Source organism: Podarcis bocagei, assembly GCF_964188305.1.
Source record: "Podarcis bocagei genome assembly, chromosome: 13".
Lineage (NCBI taxonomy): Eukaryota > Metazoa > Chordata > Lepidosauria > Squamata > Lacertidae > Podarcis > Podarcis bocagei.
The window spans coordinates 14309678-14335268 of record NC_138138.1 but is presented as its reverse complement, the minus strand read 5'-3'; the positions used below and the strand labels follow the sequence as shown (position 1 = coordinate 14335268).

Below are 25591 nucleotides of genomic sequence, written 5' to 3'. Positions count from 1 at the left end.
CAGTAAAGCGAGATGAGCGCCGCAACCCCAGAGTCGTCCAAGACTGGACCTAATGGTCAGGGGTACCTTTACCTTTTTATTCTCTAATTGCCTTCTTGAGCCACATTCATACCAAAAGTTCATCCCATGGGCTTTATTGTATTTTTGTTTTGTTTTATCATTGTGATAAGTGTTTTCCGTTATAGTGTTTATCATTATGATAGTGTTATAGCGTTTTATGAATTGATTGTTTCGGTTTTATGTCGTATATCGCTTTGGAATTTATACTGTATTTTTTTTAAAAAAATTGATTTTACAACTTCATTCACACTCATAATCACAAATAATAGAAATTACACAAGATTCTTCCCAATCTCAAGACTTCCCTCCTCCCCTCTGTGGGTTCTTTAAGTAACTTTTTAAATTGCATATTATAAGACCATCTAATTGACAGTCCTCCATTGTGTCCCAAATCTGTGCAACATTGCAAGAGTTATTTAAAACCTGCCAAAGAGTTCAAGTGTTTACAGTGGTCTTTCAAATATAATGTAACTTTGTCCCATTCTTTACTGAAGTTTTGATCCTCCTGGTTTCTGATTTTCCCGGTTAATCTTTCCATCTCTGCGTAGTCCAATAATTTCATCTGCCATACTACCCTGGTAGGTATCTTACCATCTTTCTAACTCTGGGCAAGAAGCATCCTTGCAGGTGTTGTAGCATACATAAACAATCTTTTCAGTTCCTTCGGTATCTCTGCATCTACGATTCCTAACAAAAAGGCTTCTGTTTTTTTAACAAAAGTTATTTTAAACATTTTTGTATATCACTTCCTAGAATTCCTTTATTACTTTACAGTTCCACCACATATGATAAAAGGTGCCTTTCCTTTGCCTTACATTTCCAACAAACATTTGAACTTGTCCTGTACAATGGTACCTCGGGTTAAGAACTTAATTCGTTCTGGAGGTCCGTTCTTAACCTGAAACTGTTCTTAACCTGAAGCACCACTTTAGCTAATGGGGCATGCTGCTGCCGCTGCGCTGCCACCGCACAATTTCTGTTCTCATCCTGAAGCAAAGTTCTTAACCCGAGGTACTATTTCTGGGTTAGAGGAGTCTGTAACCTGAAGCGTCTGTAAGCTGAGGCGTCTGCAACCTGAGGTACCACTGTACATTTTTGCTAATCTTCTCAGAGTTAAATACTAGCGATACATCATTTTCATATAATTTTCTTTTAAATTTCTTTTCTTTTGATTTTCTTTTAACGCATAACACGCTATATTGAATTGTTTTTAATCCCGTGAACAAACAACAAATAGTAATTCCTTTTCTGTGCCGGGGGCAGGGGAAGGGGGGCATTTGGCTGGATGGGTCCAGCTCCCTCCTTATTCTGACCAGTCTCCATCCTTTTGAAGGACAACTGCGCTGCTCCTTTCCGTCAGCCACCTGGTCTTGATCACCCGCAACGCCTGCCACTCTCCCAGCCGCATGGACTGGATCGACCAATCGCTGTCTGCGGCAGAGGAGCACATGGCTGTGTTGCGCGAGGCAGCCCTCGCCTCGGAACCGGAGCGCTCTGGGCCCAGTGGCGATGCTTTCCTGCAGGAGCAGTCGACGATCTGAGGGAGGAATCCGAAACCCAGAGCTCCTCGGATGAACTGCTCCCCGACGTTTCCTCCTCTCTTCCCCTCATCTAGCGCTGCGGTCGTGTGCCGCCCGCCGCATAGTGTAGTTTTGCTGCACGGTTAGCACCCCAAGAGATACAGGACTGAATCTCCGCTCCCTTGATGTCACAATTCTCTGCCATGTGTGGAACTGGTGACACTGAGGTGGTTTTGATGCCAGGGGATGCTGTTGTTGGTGGTTGGTTTTTTCCCCACAGCGAGAAGAAAAACATCATCTATTGTTGAAGTACAAATAAGGCCAAGTAAAGGGGTGCTGTGTCAAAAACTGCAAACCATACGGATTGCAAAGAGCTACTTTAGGTATGTCTGGAGTTTGAGGGCATGAATAGCAGGATTTCTGGCTTTGCGTTATTATCCGAGACCATTATTATTACAAGCTGCCTTTAAAAGCTCCCTCCATTTCTGGGAATGTAGAAATGTAGTTGGATTCTAAGGCCTAAAGTTTTATTTATATACTCTGAGCCTCCTACAATCCAAACTGAGGACTACAGAAAGCTGGAATGTACCACTCTTCTTCTTCCAGTACATTTCTGGTGCACAGAACCGAAGTTTAAGTTTAAATTGTGTTGTTGTTGTTTTAACGTTTAAAATGTAAGCAGATTCCTCCCTAATACAGCTTATGGCACTTCCACATGGATTGTTTTTATTGAGCATTCCTCATAGAATTATAGAGTTGAAAGGGACTCCATGTCATCTAGTCCAGCCCTCTGCAATGGTGAAATCTTGATTTGTTCACTTACAATTTGCGCAGAGGTTATATGACATCACTTGAAGTCCTGTGCGATTGTCTTTCACTTTCTGTACTGAAAAAAAGTCTGATAAGAAGAGAAGGAATAGCAAATTATCCTGGAAAGAAAGTGTGGCAAAATAACCACTGGCTTGTAATAACCACTGGATCTTTGTGTACAAATCAGAATGAATACGCAATAAACAGCCAGTTGGATTTCCCCTTTGTCTAAATTGGCTTTGTGCAAGAGGTTTTTCCTCCTATGCAAAGGAACATGTTTATACTTTTGGGATAAACCTGTCAGCATTTTTATTCCTTTGGAACTGTATATGCATAAGTTTCTTGATAACATATTTAGGGAGAGTGCTGCCGCCCATAGGCCTAACCATTTGGCCACCATGCCTTGCAAACAACTTCAAAACTAAAAGGGCCCTTTTCAAAATATATATTTGGAGAGGGGGGAAAATAAAATATTTAGGGCAGCTCTTCAGATCATCTTTCTCCCATCAAATCCGTGTATGTCCCACTCTGAAAATGAATTTGCTCATGCTTGAGTCTAAAATGAGAGGTGAAGAGACTGAGACCCATTCCATGTCGTGTTATCAGATGCAGATATCGCTCCATCAGGACCAGCCCAATACATTTAGCTGTCTATATGTGAGCATTAAACACATCCCTTGAAATTCAAAGTACAGGAGTACATAAGGCAGAAAACCCTACCAACACCTTTCCTTCTCCTTTGCAGCAAAAATACAACTGTAATAAATATAATAATTAACAATCTGCTTCTCTTTTGTGACAGAGGGGGTGGAAATGTCTTCACCCAGGGGTAGGGCCATACCAATACTAAAATCTAGATGTATGTGGGCTGTTTATGGCTCAGTGAACTCTACACATGTTCAGAGATATTTGTTACCAACACTGCTAATTTTCAAGAACATCCACTATCCCTTCTTTTTAAGGAAGATATGAATCTCAGTCAACCGATCCTTCAGCTGAATGCTTGTCTCACACAACTTCTCTCAAAACCACACTCCTTCCTAGCTTGGGCTGTGCAAATGTTTTCATCTGTTGACTTGACACTCCTATTTTTTCTCTTCATTCAAACTGTTCTCTTGAAATAAAATATGGGAGTTCCCATCACCTAAACTTAAGAGTGCTTCCAGACATGGGAGTCCTATTGCAAATAGGTGTTTGACATCCTTTTCTTTTTCTTTTTAAATGACAGGGTATTTTGTGGAAAGTATAAACCTGGATTAAAGGTGGGAGATACAGGCTGGTGTTTAGGTGCTTACGATGGGGGGCGGAGATGCTGTGAAAAGCTTGCATGCAAGAATGACACCAACAATAAATACCTATCTGGAACTATTGCTTAGTCAGGAAAATGGTTATCCAAAGGTGTGTCAGCACCATTTATAGACGTTGACAATGCTATGTAATTTGTTAAGACCTACTTTATTACAATGGGACACAGGTGGTGCTGTGGGTTAAACCACAGAGCCTAGGACTTGCCGATCAGAAGGTCTGTGGTTCGAATCCCCGCGACGGAGTGAGCTCCCGTTGCTCGATCCCTGCTCCTGCCAACCTAGCAGTCAGAAAGCACGTCAAAGTGCAAGTAGATAAATAGGTACCGCTCCGGGGGGAAGGTAAACGGCATTTCCATGTGGTGCTCTGGTTCGCCAGAAGCGGCTTAGTCATGCTTGCCACATGACCTGGAAGCTGTACGCCGGCTCCCTCGGCCAATAAAGCGAGATGAGCGCCGCAACCCCAGAGTCGTCCGTGACTGGACCTAACGGTCAGGGGTCCCTTTACCTTTTTACTTTATTACGATAAAATTTGCAACAGTTCTCTACAGAACATTGCTGTTGTCCCAAACTGTTCTTAGCTGTGTCTGAAACAAAATAATATATTGTACTGGATGGGACACCTGGATGTAACAACATGGTGTGATTTACTTGGAAACTTGTGTTGAATTAATGGCCCCATACATTTAAAGCAGTATTGTGCCACTTTAAAGAGTCACAGCTTCTCCCAAAGAATCCTGGGGAACGTAGTCTCTTAAGGGCGCTGAAAGTTGTTAGGTGACACCTGTTCCGTTTACAGAGCTAGAATTTCCAGAACGATTTAGCAAGCAATTCCTCTTCTCTGGAAACTGAAGCTGTGAAAGGGGAAGAGCCTAACAAATCTCAGCGCCCTTAAAGAAACTACAGTTCACAAGATTCCCCCCCCCCCATTTTTTAAAATTTTCCAAAATTTTAAACTAACAAACAAACCTACATCATAACTGTACTTAATCCAATCTCAATAACATTGTTAAGTGACTTCCTCAAATTCCCTTGAGTGTATTTCAATATATATCATTGTAACGGTTTTCCAAAACAAAATCTCATAAAATTTACCGTATTTTTTGCACCACAACACTCACTTTTTTCCTCCTAGAAAGTAAGGGGAAATGTCTGTGCGTGTTATGGAGGGAATGCCTACGGGTGGCATGCCTACGGATTTTCCTCCTCTAAAAACTACGCGCGTGTTATGGTCGGGTGCGTGTTATGGAGCGAAAAATACGGTACTTAGTCCTCTTAACATCTTTGTTTCTTTTCATCTTTGCTTTAAACATAATATTCTATAACTTCACATATTTAAATACTAATTTTTTTGCAAGTATTTCTAATTAATTTCTAATTTCTAATTAATTTATCTTAGCATATTTAAGTAAATAATCTTTGAAGTTCTTCCATTCTTCCTGGTGCTCCTCCTCCTTCTGGTCACGGACTCTTCCAGTCAGGTCAGCTAGCTCCAAAAAGTCCATCCTCTTCATAGTTCTCAGGATTTTATGGGGAAAGCCATGATGGTTTAAAGTGGTATGATACTTCAAACATCCCATGCATTTTTGTAAACCACTTTGAGGGTTTGTTTTTTTGCAATCAAGTGGTGTATAATTTTTATGAAATAAATATAAATAAATAAGATGGGGTCCTAAGCTGCATCTGTTTTCAAGCAGTGCCAACAACCACGGTTCTGTTATCATCACTGCCATCATGCCTCTTTTTTATTATTCTTACATTATCCATGCCTATGGTAGCTGAAGCTGAAGCCCAGCAAAATCATCATATATCAGGCCTTAGCAAGGCTGCACATGTTGTCTGTACATGTTAAATTCCCAAAATTATGGTGAGGGGTGATGACAATTCTATAACTGTCACACAACTCATAGTTCTGCGGTTAAATAACATCTGTTGATGAAATTTTATTGTAAACACCTTTGCTGTACTGTATTTCCCCCTCTGAACTTCCTCGCTAAAAAAAACCCCAAAAACCCCTTACAGTTGCATGCAAATTAAATGCATCTCATTCTGTTTCTTCCAAGCACACTGCTGGAAGCTGCCGTGAAAATTTGAAGGCGACGGTGAGTTTGGGTTTGTTGTTGTTGTTTAGTTGTATCCGACTCTTTGTGATCTCATGGACCAGAGCACGCCAAGCACTCCTGTCTTCCACTGCCCTTCGGCAAGTGCTTTTCTCAGCCTTGCACACACAACCCGTAACGCAGGGGTCAGCAAACTTACCGCGCCTTGGGCTGATGTCTCCAGCGCCGATTGTGTGGAGGGCGAGGGAGCGTGTGCCCTTATGCGTGCGCACACACTATTTCCGGAGCACTTCCGGGTCGGAGGAGCACCAGAAATAGCTTGTGTGCATGTGCATGGGCCTCCTCCGACCCAGATGTGCACCGGAAATAACGTATGCGCATGCGCAAGTAACGCATGCGCAAGTAACGCTTGCGCATGTGCACAAGCTATTTCCAGTGCTCTTCTGACCCGGAAGTGGGCAGCCGTGCAGTGCAGTGCAGCGCAGCGCCAGTAAGAGCGGGCGGTGGCGCCCAAGAAAGATGTTAAATTATTTTTGTATGTCACAACGGCCACCTGAATATTACTTGCTAAAAATTGGAAAACACAAGAACTACCAACAGTGGAAGATTGGCAGATGAAGATGATGGACTTTTCGGAGCTAGCTGACCTGACTGGAAGAATCCGCGACCAGAAAGAAGAGGAGTTGCAAGAGGATTGGAGGAAATTTAAGGACTATTTGAATAAATATTGTAATATAAAAAATTAGAAACTACTTGAAAGAAACAAATAGGCCTAGGATTAAACTAAGTTATAATTAAATAAATGGGATTTAGAAAGTTAAGAAAAGTAAATAAGATGGACTGTAATTGGAAATTGTTTTAGTTTAATAATGACGTTGGAAAGCTGTTACTTTTAATTACAAAGAAACTCAGAAGGGAGAGATTTGAGGAAGTTAACCAAGACGTTTAAAAAGTTGGATTTGTGAAGAATTAAGTTTTTTGGTGTGGTTTTCCGTTTTCATGTATCATTTTGCTTTGTGGTTTGTGTTATCACTGTGGAAAATCTAACAAAAATTTTTTTTAAAAAAGAGCGGGCAGTGGCGGTCGCCGCGGGCCGGATAAACGAGTCCCTCGGGCCTTATCCAGCACTCAGGCCTTAGTTTGGGGACCCCTGCCATAATGCATTGATTTATTTATTTTTAATCCAAAGCATTTCTGCACTCCCATATCATAAAATATCAGGGCAATGTACAGCTAAAAATAAAACACCCTTTAAAAAGAATCCAAATAATCATTAAAGTGGCTGGTTAATCGGTTTAAACAGCTGCAAAGACCTGCTGGTGTAAAAAGATTCTCAAGGGCTGTCCTAAGGTCCCAGTCTGTGGAATGCTCTCCCCATTTATACACCTTCATTATACACCTTCAGGCACCAGGCAAAAATGTTCCTTTTTAACCAGGCCTTCGCTTGATCTGATTCACATCCTATGCCCTTTTAAAAATATGTCTCTTTTTTCTTTGGAGGGGGATGTTATTGGGTTGTTATTTTTATTTTGATTATATATTTTGTGGTTTTTATGTTGATCTTTTCTGTGTACTGCCTTGAGACCTCCTGGTATAGGATGGGATATAAATTCAGTAAAAAAAAAAAAAATACATACCGGTAAATACATACATAAAAGCAATATGAATACTCTGCTCCCATCCAAAGGCCAAGGATGTGGTGTTTTTTAGTGATTGCACAACAGGCAGGTGTGATAAAGTCTCACCTGTTGGATTTCTTTCCACCACGCAGCTTAAAAACAAAACGAGCCTTGCATGGAAACAAAGGGAGCAAGGATTAATTAGTCGGTTGACGAGGCCAGAATTTTTATTTATGACTGTGGCTGCTGAACCTGAGTGTAATTCCAGGTAAATTCAGGCAAGAATACAAAATTTGAGAATATGGCACAGTAGTGCATTGCGATCCTGTAAGCTTCCTCCTGCTCAAACGGACATGTTGCTTTTCTAAGCTTTTTGCATGGCTTTTGAGTCGATTCCTAAACGTTACGCTTGCAAATTCTTAAATTGGCAATCGAAAGAACAAAAAATCCGTCCAGGGGGCACCCGGATTTGAACCAGGGACCTCTTGATCTGCAGTCAAATGCTCTACCACTGAGCTATACCCCCTCTTCCGGAAACATGCTGGACTTCAACGTAAGGAAACCAAACTCGAAAATCGCGTCTTTCTTTCCAAAAGGGATTAATTTATATTTAGCTGAGAAACGCCCTCTAATGCCAGAGCGTGCAAAGCACCGGTGCACCAAACGTCAAAGAATTGTTGCTAAACGTTAATTCGGTTACAACAAAAGCTGGTTACGGTCCCCAAACTTAGACAATTAGTGACTCATTGGGGAGCAACTGATTTCCGATTTAAGATACTTTTTTTTTTTAAAAAAAGGGTAAAAGCTTTATTTATGTTTAACAATTGCTGGGTTGTTAGCTGCGCTTTATATATGCTGTTTAGGGAAGCTTTTCATGTTTAACAGGTTATTTATATTTTAGTGTTTTGTTGAAAGCCGCCCAGAGTGGCTGGGGAAACCCAGTAGATGGGCGGGGTATAAATTATTATTATTATTATTATTATTATTATTATTATTATTATTATTATTATTATTTCAGTGGTGATTTGCTGGTTATATTTTATGATCAATGTACTTGCGATGCACTATTATAGTGTTGTTTGTTTCTAGCCGCCTTGGGATGCGTTGGAATGAAAACGGCATAGAAATGATTTATATATTTAAAAAATCAATTTATATAAAATATAAATTAAAGGTTTTAAGGCGGGCTCCTCCTGAGAAGTCTTTAGTCCCCAGTCCCAGATATAAGTGAGCTGCTTTCAAGTTGCGATCAGTACAGGGTAGCGCGTGAGAGTCTTAACCTCTGGGTCCTGGATTCGAATCCCGACTCGGGCAAAATAGTCTTGCGTTGCAGGGAGTTGGACTAGATGACCCCTGCGCCGGGTCACTTCCCACTTTATGATCCAGATGCTCAGGGAAACGATCAGTTGCTTTCATTCATTCATATGTTGTCCCAAAGTCTCGGGACAGCGTGGAATTAGGCAGCTCCAGAACATTTGGGGGTGAACCGCAGTTCCTCGGCGATGATGGGAAGTCACTCTGCACATGCTCGCTGGTGGCGGCGGCTTGCAAAACGACTAACGTCACTTATTATAATTTATGAAACCGCAAGAGTAGTCGATTTGTAGGGTCGATCATCTAGTCCGACAACCGCCCTGGGTCTACAATCCATCAATCCATCCATCCATCCATCAATCAATCAATCAATCAATCAATCAATCAATCCATCTATCCATCCATCAATCAAAACATCATTCCATTTCAGTTCAAGCCCTTTTTTTAAAGGCTGCACGGTTCTGTTCGGTTACACGGGAGCAGCGCCCACTGAAGTCAGCGGTGCGTCCGCTTGCTTCCAAGTAAACCACGCGGAGAAACAGGATAGGGTTTTGCAGGGGAAGAGCGGCTGCAGTTAAAGGCGCGGGTCCCTAGGTGGCGCTGCGGCCGGCGCTTTTGGATTTCCGCCTCCGCCGTCACGTGAGAGGGGCGCCGCCTCACGTGACGCGGGCGCCTCCCGAGGAAAAACTACTAACTCTCCCGGCAGGCCTTGCGCTTCCTTTTCATTTTTTTCCGCCGGCCGCGCAAGATGTCCAAGCGAGGTGAGGCCTAGCTTGCGGAGCCGGGGCTGCGGGTGGCGCGGAATCCGTCTCCATCCCGGCGCTTCGGCGGGGATAAGGAGACGCCTGGTGGCGGGTTGCGCGCGTGGGGACCTTGGCTGCCACGGGGGCTGGGTATTTCCGCGTGGAATACCGTGGGGTGCGGGGAAGGGGACCTTGGAAATCCAGAGGAAGCGTTGGGTCGGGTGGGAGAGAGGTGTTGCTTAAGGGCCCCGCTGGCACCCTCGCAAGCACGCGTTTCAGGGCCTTGAGCCGCATTCTGACGCGCTGTTAAGGAGAGGGTGCCGAGACGTGTCCGCGCCCGTGAAGCTGTACAGAGTTAGCGAGCAAATATACACGTCCCTGCTGGAGGAGAATTAAGAAAAACGGGTTGTGGGTTAGCAGAGGAAGGACATGCACTCAAAATACGTGCACTTGGTCTTAGGCCTAAGAGGAAGACTTGGGCAGGATTTGCAGCTTCTAGAGCGCTTTTAGTATGTGGGGTGCTATATCCTCTTCCCAGAATAAGGCCGCCTGGTCTTCTGCCCTGCTCTGGATTTTCCTGTAATGATGATGATAATAATACAGTAATAATAAGAATAATACAGTAGTAGTAGTAATAATAATAATAATAATGTATTTGTACCCTGCCCATCTGGCTGGGTTTCCCCAGCCACTCTGGGCTGCTTCCACAAAGACCAAAAATACACTAAGATGTCACACATTAAAAACTTCCCTGATCTTAAGCATGTATAGTTGTTGTTTTTCAAAGCCTAAGTTTAAAAATCCAGCTTCTATTGTGCTAGCCATCCAAAACATCTGCAGACGCTTAATATAGAATAAAACCACATCCAAATCTAACAGAAATGTTCGGTATAAGGACAGATAAAATAGAGGAGAGTCTCGTGTGAACTGTGTAAATCAGACCTACAATTAATGGCTATTTTATCAAAATTCTTTGCCCTGATCTTCCTAGCTGCAAGAGCAACTTTATAAGTTGTAAAGTTGGCAGCATCATTCAGCAGCCATGTCGCCCTCTCTATCGTAGTTAAAACGATAGTTTTTTATTAAAAAATAATTCCTCCCCCTGTTTACTGCTACCTCCAGTCCCTTGCCTTTATTTTCCCTCCTGTAGGATTTCAGATTGTAAGCTCCCAAAGGCCTATATTCTGTAAGGAACCAGGCAGTTGTGGGTTCAAACCGCTCATTGGCGGAAGATTCCTGCACTGGCGGACTTTATGATCCTCAGGATCCTTTCCAGCGCTACAATTCTGTGTCAATTGTTGGTGCTGTTAATATATATATATAATATATATATAATTAAAGAAAGAAAGACTAGGTATACAGTACCGTCATGTTTATCACCCAGGAGCTGTAAGCCTTAATCTTGCTTATTTCATGTTGAAATACATAGTACAGTGGTGCCTCGCAAGACGAAATTAATTCGTTCTGCGAGTTTTTTCGTCTAGCGAAGCACAAGTTGCTTCTCGAAGTCAAGTCGCAACTGTTTTAAGAAAAAGGAAACAAACTTGCAAGACGTTTTCGTCTTGCGAAGCAAGCCCATTGGGAAATTCGTCTTGCGACGCAACTCAAAAAACCAAAAACTCTTTCGTCTTGCGAGTTTTTCGTCTTGTGAGGTACCACTGTAGTTGGGCCTCCCCAGTGTTTCTGGATCAAGTATGGAAACTTGTGGCCCTCGGAACATTATTGGACTCCAGTGATCATCTTCAGCCCATGTGGCAAATTGCCAGGAGTGACAGATTGTATTCCACAAAATCTGGAGGAGCGCACCGCTTCCCCATACCTGGTGAACAGGGTGGGTTTCCCTGGGCGGTGTGACGTATGTAGTAGGTTTTCTTTTATTTCTTTCGTTTTGAAGAGCTGAAAGTTTTCATCTATCAAAATTGAATATCAAGTTTTAAGTAGCCATGCATGAAACTGCTTAGGTTTTGCGCATCACTCTTTAAAACTCGTCGTTTATTTCATCTTAATAGACTGGTACAGCTTATTGGAGCTGAACAAGACAGCAGTTGGTCATGGCAGCGGTGGTGAAAGTGGTTTTACGTATAAAAGGGGCTTGTGGGTGGAGAAAACCCTTCACTGTTTTGGGAGAAGCGAAACAGACCTTAAAAAGTGGTAGATGTTGCGTGGGTCTTGGGCTAACTGTATGTCTTTCATCCCTGTCTCCATAACAGGACGTGGTGGTTCGTCTGGTGCGAAATTTCGCATCTCCCTTGGTCTCCCTGTGGGAGCTGTTATAAACTGCGCAGACAACACTGGTATGTAGTAGTTGAAAAAAATAATATAGTACACCCCACTTGTTATTCTTTAAGCTGTATTACAAGAAAAGCTGAGGTGCTGAAATTTTGATGCTTGTTACAGAATTTTGCTGTGGAAAGGTACAAGTGTTCTTCTATGATTTGCCTGTAAAAGGTTCTGTGTTCAATCTGCGCCATCTCCAGCTGGGATGAGAAAGCCAGCAGTCTTTTAATAGAGTATTAAAGGGAAAAATAAGGTTAGAATGTGTTAAGATAATTATAGGATAGAAAACACAGGAAGATGGAAAGGAATTGCTGAAACAACAGAAGTGGAATACAAAAAGGGAGGTGTGAGGAGGTCGTGGAAACAAGTGAACGAAAGATAAGATAATGAATTGTTTTTGTTTTATTAGTTTTATGTGATAGTGTTTTGTAGTGTTTTTGTACTGTATTGCATTGTTTAGAATATTTATGTTTTTTCTTTTGTAGTGTTGTGTTTAAATTGTTGGGAAATTAATAAATATTATATATATAAAAAAGAGAGAAAGCCAGCGGTCTTGAGATTCTTGGGAGCTGCTGCCAGCCAACCTAAGCTCTAGCTTACCTTCGAATTTTGGGTTGCAAGCATCAGGGCAGAAGGGGGTGGAGGCAGTTGGAAGAAGCTTCCCTAAGGTGCATTGATCAGCATGCAACTTACTATTCCTCTTATCTGAAGAAGTGTGCATGCACACGAACGCTTATACAGTGGTACCTCGGGTTAAGTATTTAATTTGTTTCGGAAGTCAGTTCTTAACCTGAAACTGTTATTAACCTGAAGCACCACTTTAGCTAATGGGGCCTCCTGCTGCCGCCGCACCACCAGAGCATGATTTTTGTTCTCATCCTGAATCAAAGTTCTTAACCCGAGGTACTATTTCTGGGTTAGCAGAGTCTGTAACCTGAAGCGTATGTAACCCAAGGTACCACTGTACCAAGAACAAACTTAATTGGTCTCTAAGGTGCTACTGGACAATTTTTTATATACATTTCGACTGCGTCAGACCAGCACAGCTACCTACCTGAATCTATTCTTAGGTTGGTGTAGATGTTTGCTGGCTTTTTGTTCAAGCAGAATGGTGGCACATCATGGCATGGCTTCTACGAAGGGCAATGTATGGGTTCTTGATCCTAGCTGGGGAGAGAGGGGTAAAAGTGAATTCCATTGCCTTGATCTCTTTCCATTCTGAATTTGTGAGAAGGAGCGGCCCTTATTCAGTTCTGACTCTAAACAGCAATGCTCATCGAAAATGTAACTGGGCAGAAAGCAGCAGGTTTCCCCTTCTGAAAAGCACTTGTTGGGTCTGCTTTCCCGTGGCCCAGGGAGTTGTCGTAGAAGGGTACAGCAATAGCACAACTTTTGGGTGAGGTGACAGCTTGTGCTGCTTTGCTTCAATCAGTTGTGTCACATATACTTGAAGAGGAAGTCTCTTTGACCTTTGCTCCAGGGTGAATAGAATGATGATGATTCTGTTTCCTTTGCAGGGGCCAAAAATCTATACATCATCTCTGTGAAAGGGATTAAGGGGCGCCTGAATAGGCTGCCAGCTGCTGGCGTGGGAGACATGGTAATGGCTACTGTCAAGAAAGGCAAACCAGAGCTCAGGAAGAAAGGTGAGTGGTGGAGGAAGCTGGATTCGTGGATTTGAAGCCCCCTTACTGTGTTAATTGCATAGGGGCTACAGGTAGTGGGAAAATAGCTGATCATAAGGGAGAACAGTGTTGTGACCTTGATTGTGTTGATGAGAGATAGAATGCAGTCATTTTAAAATGATGGAAAATATTTGACCTAAATTATGTTCTAATTCATATGTCTCCAGGATGCGCATAAATTGGCTGTTATTCACAATTAAGCAGATTTTTTACCAGCTAAGTAGGTCCTTCAGTACTATCTAAGAGCATAATGTGTGGTCATGCAATGTGCAATTTTTTGCATATATATATAGAGAGAGAGAGGGTGTGTGTGTGTTAGTCTCCCAGAGGGCAGGTGGATTCTCATGTTAGTGTTGGATGCTATACCCAGAGCCAAATGTATGCTGCACTCAAAAAAATATTTTGCTCCAAGAAAAAGTGTATTGTGTCCTGTAGTTTAAATAATATGCTGGCCATTGATGTCCTGTCCATTAGAAATCGTGCTTCAGGGCCAAGGCTAGCTCCACCGAAACCTATGTACTGTACATCTTGTTTTCGTTGAATTAAATGGTAGGCTTAAGCCTATATAATCCATACACATACACTATCAACTATAGAACCATAGGAGGGTGCATATTACCTTTGAGTTTAAGCCCAAGGGTTGTGGTGTACCTGTGCTGGCTGCATATTATTTATTCGGCAGCTCGTACTGAATTTCTCTTCCTTTCTGCAGTGCATCCGGCAGTTGTGATTCGTCAACGGAAATCGTATAGGAGAAAAGACGGGGTGTTTTTGTACTTTGAAGACAATGCGGGGGTCATAGTAAACAACAAAGGGGAAATGAAAGGTATGGTTGCTGACTTGGGGTAGGAAGCCCTCCCCCCCAAAAGCCACAGTAGGCTTGCAACTTGCGTGGGCAGGGGTTGCGTTCTGGGGGTTGCACATGAAGCTGAAATTGCATATACAGTCATACCTCGGGTTGAAGTAGCTTTGGGATAAGTATTTTCGGGTTACGCAGAAGCGGCGACGCACAGACACTGGTTGCATTCGCTTCTGGATGCGAACGGGGCTCCGGAACGGATCCTGTTCGCATCCAGAGGTACCACTGTAATCAGAACAAGCCCAGAACTGCCCCCATGTGACCATCCCTACCTTTCTGAAGCCAGTGGGCCTCCCCCACAAGACTTGCTTAGCTGTCTCTGGAAGGCCCAGAGCCTGGGCAAAACCAAAATCCCAGGGCCTAGTAAGCAAGGCGAAGGAAGTGTTTGAAAGCTCTTTCTGCACTGAGAAAACCCAGCATGGAAAGAGCTTTTAAGCTCTCCCCCTTGCGTGCGTTTAGTTTGTGCGATTGTAGCTGGCTGGCCGTAAAGCTGCAATCGTGCAAGTAAAAAAGAGTGCAAATTGCGAGTCAACTATATTGTGAAATGATTGCTTCAGGTTTGGCTTTGCAGCTGAAGCTGCCATGACAGTATGTTAATGACTATTTCCCAAGACCCATTTATTAAATACAAATTCAGCAAATACGTTTCATAGGAATTCCTTTGCCAGTGCTTAATGGTGGTTTTTACAATTTTTGCCCCCTCCAGGCTCTGCTATCACAGGCCCCGTAGCCAAGGAATGTGCGGATCTGTGGCCCAGGATCGCCTCCAACGCTGGCAGCATTGCATAAACCTGTCTTGTAAAAGTCCAATAAAAAAAGTGGTTGTATCAAACTCGTTGACTTGTAGCAACTTCACAATTTGTGTAAGGTGTTTTGAGTGAGTGTCCTGAAGACAGCAGAAAAGCTTGGGTCAATCACTCTCCCAGCCCAATCTTATCTCATAGGGTTGGTGGGATAATATGGGGTGTCCCTATGTGTGCCTTGTGTCCCCTGGTGTAAATGCAATAGTCTGAAAGCTTCACAAGGACAGCTTTTCAACTGTTGGCCTTTCACTTGTCCAGTAACGGGGGTAATCCCTCTTGTTTAAACTTTCCTCCTATGTGTTCCCAGTTCAGTGAAATTATGCTTTCATGCAACTTTCCTGCAATTCATCTGTCTGCCAGAAAACACTAGGATTTGGGCTTGTATCCTAGACCTTAGGGCCTTAATATCAGTCTTCTGAGACTCGGGAACTGCTTTCAGCAACAAGTGTGCAGGAAGGTTAGCTGATCTGTAAGTCATCCTGTGATCCAGTTACGGGTATGTGGAACCAGTTGAATAAGCATACTCTACGGTGATTTCCCAGCTTGTGCAAGTGTCAGTTCTGGTTGGCCTTTGGCATTACACTAGTCTGTATCGTGCCCAGTGTTCTTCTGCACCTTGTCTGTGATCTTTTGGAACATCTTTCTGTACTATTTATTACTGTTTAAAAAGTTGAGAACCTAACCATTTGTGTTAATTATGCAGTTATACCTGTATCAGTTCCTCAGCAAGGATAGTAAAATTAAAATATTTTGAACTTTGAAGTTCCAAAGGTGTTGCCGAAGGTATTTCAAGTTTAACTTTTAATCCGTATGGGATAGAGACTTGGGTAGGTTTTTTCTATGCTTGTACTGTCCTATTTTAACTCTGGGCAAAAAAAAAAGTTAAAATAATTTTAAGCTGTAAAATATATAATGGCAAACCGCTAGATTAGGCTTCCTCAGAATTCGGCCCTCCAGATGTTTCGAGACTACAATTCCCATCATCCCTGACCACTGGTTCTGCTAGCTAGAGATCATGGGAGTTGTAGGCCAAAAACATCTGGAGGGCCAAGTTTGTGGAAGCCTGCGCTAGATAATCCTGTAGTGATTATCTAGTGGGATGTGTACTTTTTAATGTACTCCTTACACCCTGTTGGGTGTAGGTCCTTCGCAATAAGAATTTTGTTCAGTACAGTCATGGGGAAATAGCAGAATTCTCTACTTTTATTTCTGTATGTCAGGGATCACCAAACCTGTTGGACTAAGGAGCACATTTAGGAATTTAAAAAACTCTGCTGGGCACCGCAAAATAGCAGTTTCATAAGAATAGCACAATGATCAGCCTCCCACCAACAGGCAATAATTATTATTAATAATAATTTATTTGTACCCTGCTCATCTGACTCTGTTTCGTCATCATTTTTTTATTTGTATACCATCTTTCTAGCTTGCAATACTCAAGGTGGTTTACAAGCTGAAGAAACAAAAAATGTACAACTTACAACCATCGAATGCAATACAAAAATGTGATAATAAAACAAAACTTTAAGCAACCTACATCAAAAAGTAACATTCAGCATTTATTAGATAGTACAAAACAATATCAACATATAAAATTTAAACAGAAATCCACTCAACAGTTACAATAAATAATTTCTAAACTATAATCAATGAAACAGCAAGCCGCAGTACATAAAATAATACAATACAAATTGAGAAGCAGAAACTAAAGGGTGGAGCAAGGCAGGTGGAAGGAGGCCTTGCCTGATGGAGTCTCTCCCCTCAGTTCTTCCTCCGGGTGGCTTCCAACAGAGATTAAAAATACATTAAAACATCACTGGTAATAAGCATATATCACTAAACTATTAGACTAAAAAGCCTATTTTAGGGGAAGTGTATGAAATTTGAAGGGACGGGACCTTGGGAGTTGCCAAGGAAGGTTTCTGAGGGCATCATGCCCACGAGGGCCATGTTGAACTCGCAGCACAAATACGGCAGGGTGAATTGCTGAGCTCCGAATGTGATGTCTACATTTGAGTTCTCCCAAGTATGTATGTGATGTCCTTAAAAATATATATACGTACCTTGCTGTGCATGCATATGGCTCCCAGCCGAAGAAAGAAGCAGCTAAGAAATCGAGGAGAAAATAATAATTTTTTTCACGGAATAGAAATATTACCCAAGATCTTTAGCGTTTTTGTTAAAAGATTTTTATTACGTATTCTATTTGAGAAATTCCAACTCCCATGGCCCATTTTTGAGGGTAGGTTCCTTCGTGAAATAAGAGGATTTAAAACAAGATATTTATGTGCATTGGCTCAGTGTATCTGGCTGTTAACCAGAAGGCTGGTGGTTTGAGCCCACCCAGGGAAGGCTTGGGGCAGAATTTCTGAATTGCAGAGGGTTTGATTAGATAACCCTTAGGGTCCCTTCTGTTCCACTGGAAAGCATTATCCCCGCTCCCCTTAATCAAGACATACCATGCCTGAGACGAGTCATCTCGAACCTTAACAACCTGTTGGCAACCACTTGGTTGTTAGGAGGCAATTGTCTATGCTGATAGCATCACAGTGACACTGATTGTGTGGTCAGGAAGTAGTGAAAGTTGCTGGGGAGGCGACAGGGAAAGTGGTACAGCTGGGAATAGCGACCAGTGGCTTTTTCTCTTGCCTCGGACAAAAGATGACTTGCGTCACACGGAGATGCCTACAAAGGCAAAAGGAGTTCATCCTCGATGGTGTGGCCGTAGACACTATAGCAAGCAGCTACACCAACCTCCTGCCCAGGCTGTGGTCTGCCTTGCCTCCTTATAATGCTCAGTTGGACATCCACGCGGCCAGCTACTTCTCATCCCCAGTGGTCAAATCTGTGCTGAAAAGGACAGAACAGGTAAGTGCATCTAAAGGATAATAAAACCAACTCGGCTGGCAATCACACAGGTACTGCAGGATCTACTCACTGGTGATCCTGCAGGACAATTTTCCGTAGAAACTTGCTCCTAGTTTGTGGTCCGCAAACTGCCCACTTGGAGCTTTCCGGCCAGGCCAGCCCCTCCATCCCATAATAGTTTGCTGCCATTGATTTCCTTGGCTGTGCAATGTGTCTGCATTTGCAGTGCTAGGGTGAGTCGCCACGTGCTGCAATTTAATTCACATAATTGCTTAGCACAGCTCAGTAATGCCTCTTACTGGTATGTTAGAGCTTTGCCCGAGAACGGAAAGCATTGTGCATCTTTCTGAAAGTGTATAGTAATCGAATCCATTGCTCTTGGAGTGGTGTGTGGGTTTGCCTGCCTGCCTTGGAGGTTGTTAATAAAAGGTTGGATCAGCATTTGACGTGCTTAGCCATACAGAGGTTACTTTTTTGCCCATTAGGCTAGTAAAATCCATTGTTGCTTTTTCAATTATTTTAAATCTAGGTTACTTCTGGAGGCAGAAGAATTATGCCCCTGTCAACCTCTCTTAGTGTCCAGCCAGATTCCAATCCATTCAGCACATTGAAAGTAAATGGGGAAAATATAATGAAGACCCAATCACCACCAGGCTCCTGAATTGTGCCCTAAATAAAAAAAATAAATTGTGTCCTACTTAAAAGACCTTGGAATGTTCCCAAAAGATAGATAGGCTGTGCATCTTCTATAGGTGTTCAGAAGGAGCCTATAGAATGGCCTATGGGTGTTCAGGAGGGGTGTGTGAAATCTTTAATATCTTCTATATTTGGACTTCCCTTTCTTGGAATGTTTCGGCTTTTGCTGCTTGATGTCACAGCTGCCTCTATGACCTCACTGTACGCACCACATGCCCCTATGACATCAGCCCCAATTACATTAGGAAAAAGGGAAGGAATGTGATGGGCAATGTGAAAAGTTGAAAGGACTCCTCCTTCCCCACCCTGCAAATTTTATCGCTTCATCGTGCCCAAAAATATCTTAACTAGAAGGATTTTTTTTAAAAAAATGAGTTCTGTACAGCCCCTAGCACGTTGCTGGTACTAAATTGCTAAGCAGCATTAGTAATATATTTTTAAATTGCTTTTACTTGTTACAGACCCGCGGAGGTACCTCGAGGGATGGCTGGATAGTAGACTATTTTCATATCTATGGGCCAGGACAGAGGTACCTGAACAGGAGAAATTGGGCAGGGGCAGGTGAGAGAAATACTACGACTTTTCTATGCCTGTGTTTTGTCGTTCCTCCCTCCCTCCCTCTCTCTCTCTCTCTCTCTCTCTTTTTTTTTTTTTCTTCTTGGAGCTGTTCCCCCCTATTTCATTGTGGGAATCAAAGGCTTTTGAAGCTGTTTGATGCTGCAGAAATGACTTAATTCAGGACACATCCATGTGATACATTTAAAGCAGTATATACAGTGGTACCTCGGGTTACATACGCTTCAGTTTACACACTCCGCTAACCCAGAAATATTGCTTCGGGTTAAGAACTTTGCTTGAGGATGAGAACAGAAATTGTGCTCCGGCGGCGTGGTAGCAGCAGAAGGCCCCATTAGCTAAAGTGGTGCTTCAGGTTAAGAACAGTTTCAGGATAAGAACGGACCTTCGGAACAAATTAAGTACTTAACCTGAGGTACCACTGTACCGCCATAAACAAGCACGGCTTCCCCCATGGAATCATGGGAACTGTAGTTTGTTAAACGTGCTTAACCCACCCTATTTCCTTCATAGAATGACAATTCTCACAGTTCCCTGGCAACGTGGGAAAACCCCACCTAAGGTCTCTCACACAGACAAATCCTTTACTCACTAGCAATGACGAGAGACATCCAAGAAGTCTGCAAAAGCAAAGTTCTGTTTCTTGCTCTAGCAGGAAAGATTTGTACAGTAGTATCTCGGGTTACATACGCTTCAGGTTACATAGGCTTCAGGTTACACACTCCGCTAACCCAGAAATAGTGCTTCAGGTTAAGAACTTTGCTTCAGGATAAGTACAGAAATCGGGCTCTGGCGGCACGGCGGCAGCAGGAGGCCCCATTAGCTAAAGTGGTGCTTCAGGTTAAGAACAGTTTCAGGTTAAGAACGGACCTCCAGAACGAATTAAGTACTTAACCCGAGGTACCACTGTACTGAGGATGCTAGACAGATAGTAACTTAGACATTTTATTAATGACCTGGGTGGATGCAAGAAGGAATGTTATAAGAATTCTAAGGTCTCAAATATAGAATAAATGTTCATAAATGTACAAGGCAAACACATACATAAGTACATAAACCACATGTCTGAAATAGGTCAGGAGAGCAATCCTGAAGCCATTTTGACCCTCCCAAATTGACCTCAAATATTTCTCTGCGAGGAGGAGGGAAATGGGAAAAGCTTTCCAATTGTCTTTGGACTGTAGGGGCTTACACCCTCCTGCAAACACAGTCTGGCAAGTACAGTCGAACCCCAGTTTTCGAACGTAATCCGTTCCAGAAGACCGTCCGACTTCTGAAATGTTTGAAAACCGAGGAGCAATGGGCAGTCTGCAAAATCCACTGAGAAAAAAGAAAAACGCAGCGGAAGCCGTTCAACTTCCGATGCGCGTTCGAAAACGGAAGCAATTACTTCCGGGTTTTTGGCATTCGGCTTCTGAGATGCTCAAAAACCGAGGTTTCACTGTATCTGTTAAGCTGAGCAAACTCAATTATGTGCAAGAGATTCAGGAACTAAAGTATTTACCATCACCTGGGTAGCCAGGCTACCCAGAAAATGCAAGAGTTGTTCGCGACTCGATTTAACTGTTAGGGGTCCTTTAACTTTACGAACAGGACACGGGTGGCGCTGTGGTCTAAACCACAGAGCCTAGGGCTTGCTGATCGGAAGGTTGGCGGTTCGAATCCCTGCGATGGGGTGAGCTCCCGTTGTTCGGTCCCTGCTCCTGCCAACCTAGCAGTTCGAAAGCACGTCAAAGTGCAAGTAGATAAATAGGTACCGCTCCGGCAGGAAGGTAAACGGCGTTTCTGTGCGCTGCTCTGGTTTCGCCAGAAGCGGCTTAGTCATGCTGGCCACATGACCAGGAAAAACTGTCTGCAGACAAATGCCAGCTCCCTCGGCCAGTAAAGTGAGATGAGCGCCGCAACCCCAGAGTCGTTCCCTACTGGACTTAACTGTCAGGGGTCCTTCACCTTTACCATAAGGCATTATCAGGTATCCTGGCAGACAGGAGAGAAGCAATACTCTCAAATTTCTGCTAGAGGTGGCCTCTTCCTGTGATGCATGTATGATGTTTTGGGGGGTGGTCTTGGGGTACAGGGTGGGCAACTTCAAAAGCCATTATGGGGTCTTGCGCACCATTATTCAGGGTTCTCCTCTATCCTGCGTGTGGTCACCCTGTTGCAACAGTTTATTTCCTTTTAAATGAAGAGCAGGCTTATTAGCCGCTTTGCTTTCAATATACAGTGGTAACTTAGGTTAAGAACTTAATTCGTTCCGGAGGTCCGTTCTTAACTTGAAACTATTCTTAACCTGAGGTACCACTTTAACTAATGGGGCCTCCTGCTGCTGTGCCGCTGCCACACAATTTCTGTTCTCATCCTGAAGCAAAGTTCTTAACCCGAGGTAATATTTCTGGGTTAGCGGAGTCTGTAAACTGAAGCGTCTGTAACCTGAAGCATCTGTAGCCCAAGGTACCACTGTACAATGGTACCTCCGGTTGTGAATGGGATCTGTTCTGGAGCTCCGGTCAGATCCTGAGGAATTCGCAACCGGAGGTGTCGCTTCTGCGCATGTACGCGGCGTGATTTAGTGCTTCTACACGTGGCGCAATTTAGTGCTTTTGCACATGCAGCGAAACCTGGAAAAATAGTTCCGAGTTTGCCGCATTCGCATCCTGAAAGTACCTCAGGTTAAGAACTTAATTCGTTCTGGAGGTCTGTTCTTAACCTGAAACTGTTCTTAACCTGAAGTGCCACTTTAGCTAATGGGGCCTCCTGCTGCCGCTGCGCGATTTCTGTTCTCATCCTGAAGCAAAGTTCTTAACCTGAGGTAATATTTCTGGGTTAGCAGAGTTTAACCTGAAGCGTATGTAACCTGAGGTACCACTGTACTCTGGTTGGCCTCTGCTTTCTTCACGACCAGGGAGGGCTCTATACAGGCTCTGGAAACCCCATAAGGGAATTCGAGGAATTATCTTACAGCAGGGGTAATAAATAATTAGTTTCTCCCCCTCTCCTACCCCCAGAGTGGCTGGGGAAACTCAGCCAGATGGGCGGGGTATAAATAATAAATTATTATTATTATTATTATTATTATTATTATTATTATTATTATTATTATTATTATTATTATTACAGGTCATTCTCCGCAGCAAGTGGCTGGCCACTATTGGCACTTGATGGACGTAAAACCGGTGAAAGGGTACAATGGACGTTACGGCTACCGCCGCAACACCCCTGATCTCCGCACTCGTTCCTCTTGCTTTGGCGAAGTCACATGTTTCCCCATCCATTGAAGCGTAGAATATGATTTCTTCACTGCCTTCCTCTCATCACACTCTCCATTTGTTGTCATTTATATTGATTTATCCAAAATAATAATAAAAATACTTTTAATTTATTTACATGAACATTGTGTGTGTGCTTCTGTGTTATGGGGTGAAAGAAGAATAATGTTACTGTGATAGGAATTTTGAGGTCTTAGATATATGGTAATGTCCATAAGTGTACCAACCAAGCACGTACATAGATCAGCACAGGAAGACCAACCTGGAACCATTTTGATTCCTAAACTGACCAAATGTTTTCTCTGCAAGGTCAAAGTGGGAAACCTCCCCATTGTCTCTTTCCTCACAAATCCTGTCTTAAGGGCACATTTAAGATATGAATAGGGTGTGAGCCTGTGACCTGGCCCAGGAACTAAGTATTTATCATTACAAAAGACTGGCCAGGCTCCCCAAGCAATCCAATCAAGGTACCTGCCAGACAGGAAATAAACAAGGACAGGAGAAAAACAAGATTCAAATTTCTGTTTTAGACCGCCTTTTTTGTGATGTAGGTATGATGTATCTGGGGGGTGGTCTTAGGTTACACCCCTTCTGTGATGTATGTATGATGTTTCTGGGGGTGGTCTTGATCTACAGGGTGGCAATTTCAAAAGTCTTTATAAGGCCTTGCGCGCAATTTTTCTGGGTTCTTCCTCCTCTCCTGCGGGTGAGGGGAGCACCCTGTAGCAACAGATCAATAAAGATCAAGCTTACTAGCTGCTTTGCTTCTCAATATTCTCTGGTTGGCCTCTGTTATTCTCTCCTACCAATAGGGAACCTATGTAAGGACTCTGTATGGGCTCTTGGATACCCCATAAGGGAAAAGGGCAATTTTTGTTTACAACATTACAAAGGTTGGTGCCTCCCCCTCTCTCTGCCTAGCGGTGGCAAGAACCTAGGGGGTCCCAGGAACTCACCCAGGGCCTGTGTTCCTTTTGTTACGGAAATTATGGGGGGGGGCACATCTTTAAAGTTAAATGTTACAAATATTATGCCTGAATGTATCCTTTCAACTTGACAGCTCAGGGAAGTTAACTAGCTTTAAAAATAATATAAAATCAACTCCTTTGCCGGTTTCCTCCATTCCAAAGCTATTTCCCCCTTGAAAGGGACTCCAGGAAGTTCCCAGAGGTGACAATTGCTGAGCTGATCGTTGGCCAAGGAAAGCCCAATCACATCACCAAATTTGCCAAGGGGCCAGACATGCAAAGGAAGTTCTATTGTACTTTGGGTGGTGGGACTTTAGAGGTGTTTGCCTATGCTAATCTTACACCTGAGTCTTGCCCTGCCATGTCTGCTTATGCTAATCTTGTACCAAGGACTTGTCTGGACATGTTTGCCAAGGTTAAAAAGGTAAAGGGACCCCTGACCACTAGGTCCAGTAGTGGCCGACTCTGGGGTCGCGGCGCTCATCTCGCTTTATTGGCCGAGGAAGCCGGGGTACACCTTCTGGGTCACGTGGCCAGCATGACTAAGCCGCTTCTGGTGAACCAGAGCAGCGCACGGAAACGCCATTTACCTTCGCACCGGAGCGGTACCTATTTATCTACTTGCACTTTGATGTGCTTTCGAACTGCTAGGTTGGCAGGAGCAGGGACCGAGCAACAGGAGCTCATCCCATTACGGGGATTTGAACCACCAACCTTCAACCTAGTGTAACTCCTGTCTACCCCTCCCCGTTTGTGACATGTCAGTGATGTAGCAATGATGCTGTACGAACTGTATTCTGGGATATGGTGGGAAAGTTTTAAAAGTCTTTGTCACCCCATCCTTGGGGTTCAAAATTCCTCTTTGAACCTGTTGTGCAGTAAACTTTGGTCTACAGCTATTTGCTCCGGTTGGTGGCTGGACTCCTTCCTTTATTCCGCAGGGACCCGCGGGCTCTGCCCGATGAGCTGGGTGACTGAGCAGCCTCACACCTAGATTTTTCCGTAACACTTTGGTGAATTGAGACGCAGCAGAGACTGTTGCAGCTTTAAGAAATAGGGTTTATTCTCCTGTTTGCACCTTCAGTCTGCATGGAAGGAGTCCAGATCTTGCAGGATGTTCATTTCAAGAGGGTAGCAGTATGCCCTGCTTCTGTGGTTCCCCTCCACTGTTGGAAACTGGATGCTGGGACAGAAAAGCCTTCTTTCCTTATCAGGCCTGAGTTGACGCAAAGAGCGGGGAAGGGGCTCAAAGCAGGACCCCCTCTAGCACACGCTTTTGGTACACATAGTGAGAAAGGCAGCATAACAATAAAAGTAAAATTCCAATAAAAGTCCACGGACCAGAAATAATATGGGCAGATATTTATATTTATATTATATTTACTTTTTTCTTTAAAAAAAGTTTAGGGGTAGTCTCATTTTGACTCAAGAAAACCACCATTTTATAGTTCAAATGGGGGAAAATAAATATAGTAAATGAATAAAAGGCCGCCATCGGGGGTAGCAACGGAACTGACGATTCACTGTGCTAGAGAAGAAACTAATTTTTATTTTTGTAGTTTCTGCTCTTGTTAGATTCACAAAATGTTTAGCGGTATGCGTCCCCCTGTGTCCCCCCAGAAAAAAGCACCAATTATATCATATCATAGTATAATAATATCTGCCCATATAATTTGACTTCGATTGTTATTATATTGTACCTTTGCCATTTATTTATTTCATAAAGTTTATACACCACTTACTGCTTAAAAAAAGAGAAAAAGCCCTCCTTTTTGCTGCTGGCAATTTCAACTGCACAACCAGAAACGACAGTGAGGAAGAAAGCAAGAGAGCGAGAGGGAAAGAGAAAGAGTTATGCGCCTAGAATTCATAGAAGCAGAACGGTAGGGACCCCCGGGGTCATCTAGCCCAACCCTCAAAAATGCAGGAATGGCGCGCCTCCGTATAGGCGCCTGTGTCCTTTAGAGCCACATTGCGGCCGAAAGCGCAGGTTCGATTTCCTGCAGGCGGGGTGGACTGGGGGAAAGAGTTGTGCGACGTTATCACGCCGCGACGGCTGAAGAAGAGAACTGGAGGCGGGGTGCTCGGGGGGGGGAGAGTGTGGCAACGTCATCACGCCGCGACGGCTGAAGAAGAGAACTGGAGGCGGGGTGGGCGGGGGGA

At 43.4% G+C, this 25591-nt stretch overlaps 3 protein-coding genes across 6 annotated transcripts in view; all 3 read left to right on the top strand.

Annotated features, from left to right (window-relative positions):
* TMEM98 (transmembrane protein 98) overlaps nucleotides 1-2611 on the top strand; it is a 29738-nt gene extending 27127 nt beyond the window's left edge. For all 4 annotated transcript variants that reach the window (XM_081166905.1, XM_081166908.1, XM_081166907.1 and 1 more), the window contains exon 7: nucleotides 1394-2611. In XM_081166905.1, the coding sequence (XP_081023031.1) occupies nucleotides 1394-1601 (208 nt within the window). In that variant the 3' untranslated portion in view covers nucleotides 1602-2611. The remainder of the gene's footprint in view (nucleotides 1-1393) is intronic.
* A 6715-nt stretch (nucleotides 2612-9326) lies between these two features.
* Nucleotides 9327-15083, top strand: RPL23 (ribosomal protein L23). Its single transcript, XM_081166977.1, has 5 exons — nucleotides 9327-9448; nucleotides 11641-11724; nucleotides 13225-13353; nucleotides 14105-14218; nucleotides 14958-15083. Exons 1-5 carry the CDS (start codon nucleotides 9436-9438, stop codon nucleotides 15038-15040), a joined length of 423 nt encoding a protein of 140 aa, XP_081023103.1. The 5' UTR covers nucleotides 9327-9435; the 3' UTR covers nucleotides 15041-15083.
* Nucleotides 15084-17597: 2514 nt separating this feature from the next.
* SPMAP1 (sperm microtubule associated protein 1) lies at nucleotides 17598-22579 on the top strand. Its single transcript, XM_081166976.1, has 3 exons — nucleotides 17598-17922; nucleotides 19080-19179; nucleotides 22312-22579. The coding sequence occupies exons 1-3, from the start codon at nucleotides 17716-17718 to the stop codon at nucleotides 22467-22469; spliced, it is 465 nt and encodes a 154-aa protein (XP_081023102.1). The 5' UTR covers nucleotides 17598-17715; the 3' UTR covers nucleotides 22470-22579.
* Nucleotides 22580-25591: the final 3012 nt, after the last annotated feature.

Coding starts and splice junctions, on each gene's coding strand:
- RPL23 (XM_081166977.1), top strand. Junction 11,725..13,224: donor AAACTGCGCAGACAACACTG/GTATGTAGTAGT, acceptor TTTCCTTTGCAG/GGGCCAAAAATCTATACATC. Junction 14,219..14,957: donor CAACAAAGGGGAAATGAAAG/GTATGGTTGCTG, acceptor TGCCCCCTCCAG/GCTCTGCTATCACAGGCCCC.
- SPMAP1 (XM_081166976.1), top strand. CDS start 17,716: ATGACTTGCGTCACACGGAGATGCCTACAAAGGCAAAAGGAGTTCATC. Junction 17,923..19,079: donor TGCTGAAAAGGACAGAACAG/GTAAGTGCATCT, acceptor TACTTGTTACAG/ACCCGCGGAGGTACCTCGAG. Junction 19,180..22,311: donor GAGAAATTGGGCAGGGGCAG/GTGAGAGAAATA, acceptor TTATTATTACAG/GTCATTCTCCGCAGCAAGTG.